This window comes from Phalangium opilio, unplaced genomic scaffold (genome assembly GCF_054372755.1).
Source record: "Phalangium opilio isolate 3A_F unplaced genomic scaffold, DU_Popi_V2 ptg001170l_1, whole genome shotgun sequence".
Taxonomy (NCBI): Eukaryota; Metazoa; Arthropoda; class Arachnida; order Opiliones; family Phalangiidae; genus Phalangium; species Phalangium opilio.
In genome coordinates, this window is record NW_028324255.1 from 13,748,798 (window position 1) to 13,752,729 (window position 3,932).

At 38.0% G+C, this 3,932-nt stretch overlaps 1 protein-coding gene across 1 annotated transcript; it reads right to left on the reverse strand.

Moving 5' to 3' along the window:
- Nucleotides 1-2,074: 2,074 nt before the first annotated feature.
- Nucleotides 2,075-3,045, reverse strand: LOC149587413 (uncharacterized). Its single transcript, XM_089863620.1, has 2 exons — nt 2,999-3,045; nt 2,075-2,917 (listed from the first exon to the last, which is right to left on the reverse strand). Exon 2 carries the CDS (start codon nt 2,914-2,916, stop codon nt 2,239-2,241), a length of 678 nt encoding a protein of 225 aa, XP_089719746.1. The 5' UTR covers nt 2,917; nt 2,999-3,045; the 3' UTR covers nt 2,075-2,238.
- Nucleotides 3,046-3,932: the final 887 nt, after the last annotated feature.

Consider the following 3,932-nt stretch of genomic DNA (forward strand, 5'->3'; position numbering starts at 1 on the left):
ACTCTAAAACGGATCTAAACGCCGCAACCATCGTAGGCCCTTTCTTGTCTTTAATAGCGACGGCGAAAGCAAATTTACTGAATACGTCAATACAGCACAGTAGAAATCTATATCCGTCATTATGACGCTTAATGTTTTGCATGTCTGCCAGATCAAGTTGCCATTGTTCATCTATACCGTACACAATAGTCTTGTTCCTTCTGAAGTTGTGCCTCGCGGGTTTGTGCAGTGTATACGTATCTTGACGTTGTAGGAACTCAATAACATCATTTAAGGAAACGTTAATCCCCTTTTCCCTCGCAGCCCTATATAGTCCTTGTACACCTCCGAAGCTCCCCGGATCTTTTTCATTGAAGTATATTTCTTCTAGTTTATCCATTAGTCGTGCAGTTTAAAGTTTTTTGAGTATACCAATAAGCGAAATCAGATAACTCGATAATTATAATAAGAAATAATATCAAAAGCGCCGTAATAACTTTGGGATTATTTAAAAATGAAACGGACAGGGAGGCTAGAAGCCCTGTGGGAGAAGGATCGTGTAAGTAATTTGTGAAAGAAATGAAACGTGATATTGATATATATTCTTTTTATTTCAAGTTTATCCAGGTGTGGAGACCATTACCGTAGTGGGAATCTGGGGTTGGGGGATAATAATCAATTTTCGGTAATTCGATTTTAGATACATCGAGATAGGTATTTGGTACAACACTCGTAGAGTTTCCAAATGGGAATTTGTTTCTCACGATAGTTTTTGGTACATTTTCTTTTATTAACATTTCGTAAAACTGATTTATTCCAACGACAGTGTGTTTCGGTTTACTTTTATAACCTTTAACTGATTCGTGTAAAATATCCATAATATTCGACCCGACGATTGGTTGTCCCCTGTATATGAGTTCCCCGTTAGGAGACCAATTAATCTTGGAGTTCATATCAATCCACTTGTATAAGGCAATGGCTGGTTTGAGGTGTGAATCTGGTATTGTCATGGCTATTTCAGAATACCAATCTTTCTTTTTCTGTTGTTTAACAGGTTTCTTCTTTTTTCTTTTGTTAATAGCACTCGTTAGTAAATGATTGTACATGTTAACTTTTTGCGTCTGGTTCAATTTGTTGTCTACCAAAACAGTCTTCGTATCCAAATTTTCACTATGTTCAACTTTTGGTTGTGAGTTTAATCGACGGTAAACCTCTTCAGGTACCAAAATCATCTTTCTAGCCATTTTTAATTGCTCTGCTTATAGCTGCACCAGCAGCAGTGCTAACAAGTGATAAAAGGGGTGCTAACAAGAGAGGTAAAAAACCACCTTTTTGAATAAGGATCTTTTTTCGTTTTGCTACAGTGCTTTGTTTAGATAACTTCCGTAACATTAGACAGTGCTTCTTCAATCGTTTCTTCTGGTCATCTGATAACTTCACGTTACCGCGTAGGACATTTATACAACATTCCACTATGGCCTTGATAGAGTCATTACTAGCGTGTTTGATAGCGTATTTTCTCTGACACGCATTACAAGTAGTCAGATACTTTAAGAAATGTTGATGCGTATGCACTCTTTTCATTTTGGAATATAGACTGCGGCTTCTTCGCCCGGTATGAGTCCCGTCCGTAGTCTATGATCATCTGACGTCGTTGGCTTTAAATCAACCCATAAATACCCAAAATCTCTAGCAATTGCCTGATGGAACGCGTCGATGACGTATTTACTATTAGTGGGACAAATCTGTTTGGCTAAATGAAATATAGCCGATTTATCTCGAGGAGATTTGAATATTATCAAGTAGTGGGCGTTTAAATTTAATGTTCTAATTTCCTTCCCGGGGTAATATAAATTTTGCATCAAAATAAAAACAGAGGTGTTTTTATGGTGCGATCCCCGTATGAACAAATTAGTTACATCCTTGTTATTAGATATTTCACAAAGTAAATCATCAAGTATAACAAAATTCTTGATATTGGGGTCTAATATATTCACATTTAATATACCTTCGTGAAATTCTACAGAAGGCGTGTGATCTAATTCCGAATTAAATAATTTCGGTTGATATTCAGTGTAACACCATATTATCCTATCTGGAGGGGGTGATATACATATATCTTTATACTTTATAAGGTTAGCTACAAAGTATGATTTTCCCGATTGTGTCGCCCCGGCTATGAGACCATTAAATGGGTGTTGTAAGCTGAAGTCCATTTTAAGGAATGAATCATTTTTTAAGAATCAAGTTGTTTTTTATTCACAAATATTCTTTGGCATTACATACGATTTGACCAATCATAGACTTACAAAATTCGTCACTTAGAAAAGTGCTCAAAGTAAATATCTTATAAATTTCAACATAATCAAGATTACTTATCGCGGTGTCAAAGTTCATTGAAACACACATTTCCCACCCATTCAAACAATCGTGTTGAGTTTGAGAGGGGTGATCAATACTACATCCGTAACAACATTTACGGATGTTTGATTTCAATTGTTCTACAATACAATTTTTTAATAACACACGTACTCGACTCGCCTCGTTAAGAAATGTGACTACGTCTTTATACGTATCCATTAACGTCTTGGCAAGGTAGTGTCCAACGGCGAATCCCTTCTTTGTTGGGAAGAACTTGCCGTACATAGCACCTGTTCCGGGGTATAGTTCCCTGATGTCTATAATCTTACGGTCTCGATATGTTCGCAACTCCACACGCTTCGTTTCAGAACCGGTAAAGAACCACGATGTCTCCGGGGCGTCGTCGGTTTCGAAGAACTTGAATATTTCATCCTTCCTAGCGTATAGCTCGTGGAAATCGGACTGGTGAAGTATGAGTCCCGTAGAACTGTCTTTGAACCCTAGTCGTACGTCTAACTTCGGGGTAACCTCAATTACTTTCTCATCTGATAGGGGAAATAGAACTACGGCAGACATTCTGTCAAATAGAAAAAAAAATCTAAGTTTTATATCCAAACTATAGCTTTAAAAATAACAAGTCCACAAAAACTATACTTACATTGTACTTGATGGCTGTTCCTTCCTTCCTCGTCGGACTTTAGAGAGATTGTGATGGTGGTTTAACTCGGGGTCTCGGCTTTTTATCCTATTTAATAGGATCATCATCCTAGCTTTGACTGTACATTAATGGTGGGTTTTTTCGGGAAGATTATTCTCGAACAATCTACAACTTTGACTGTACATTTTACATCATGGCCTTAAACAACGTTAACTTGGGTTTTACGGGGCGAATTTTAATTTTTCTAGAATGATCTAGAATAATCGGTAGAGCAGGGTTTTTACGGGGGATTCTTTATTTTCCCCCAACGTCATCTGGAGGTTTATATCCCCTTAACCATTTGATTAATACGGGCGAAATTAATGGTTCAAATTTTAATCTAATTAACATATCAAAATACTGTTTATTTCTTAAATCATAATTCGCCCTATCTTCATACTCCAATGTATGTACTTCTACATCCGAGAATCGAACACGCTTCATTGACTTGTCAATCAAAAACGCCCCTTGCAGGTGCGGGGATGAGAGGGGTGAGTCAATCAAAAAACGCCCTCTTGCCGGTCTGAGAGAGGGGTGAGTCAATCAAAAGGCTTACGTTTTCTCACCCGCCATCTTGCAATCCTCCCATCCTCCCCTGTACTATGCTCCACGCTCCACCCTGCCTTCCACTGTACTGTGCTCCACGCTCCACCCTGCCTTCCACTGTACCTGCACTGGGAACGGCATATTTCCCCTACTTACTACCCTACTACATTACACTGGCATTATGATCTAAACTACCCAATCAACACTAACTTACGTCTGTTAACCAATAAGAATGACTTTCTAGTAAATTTTTTTGTAATTACTACATCCCATTTTCAGAGGTAAAGGCCTTCCAAAAGCAGGTTCGAGTATTTATCGAGCCTTGGTTTGATACTCAAAACTTTTTCGA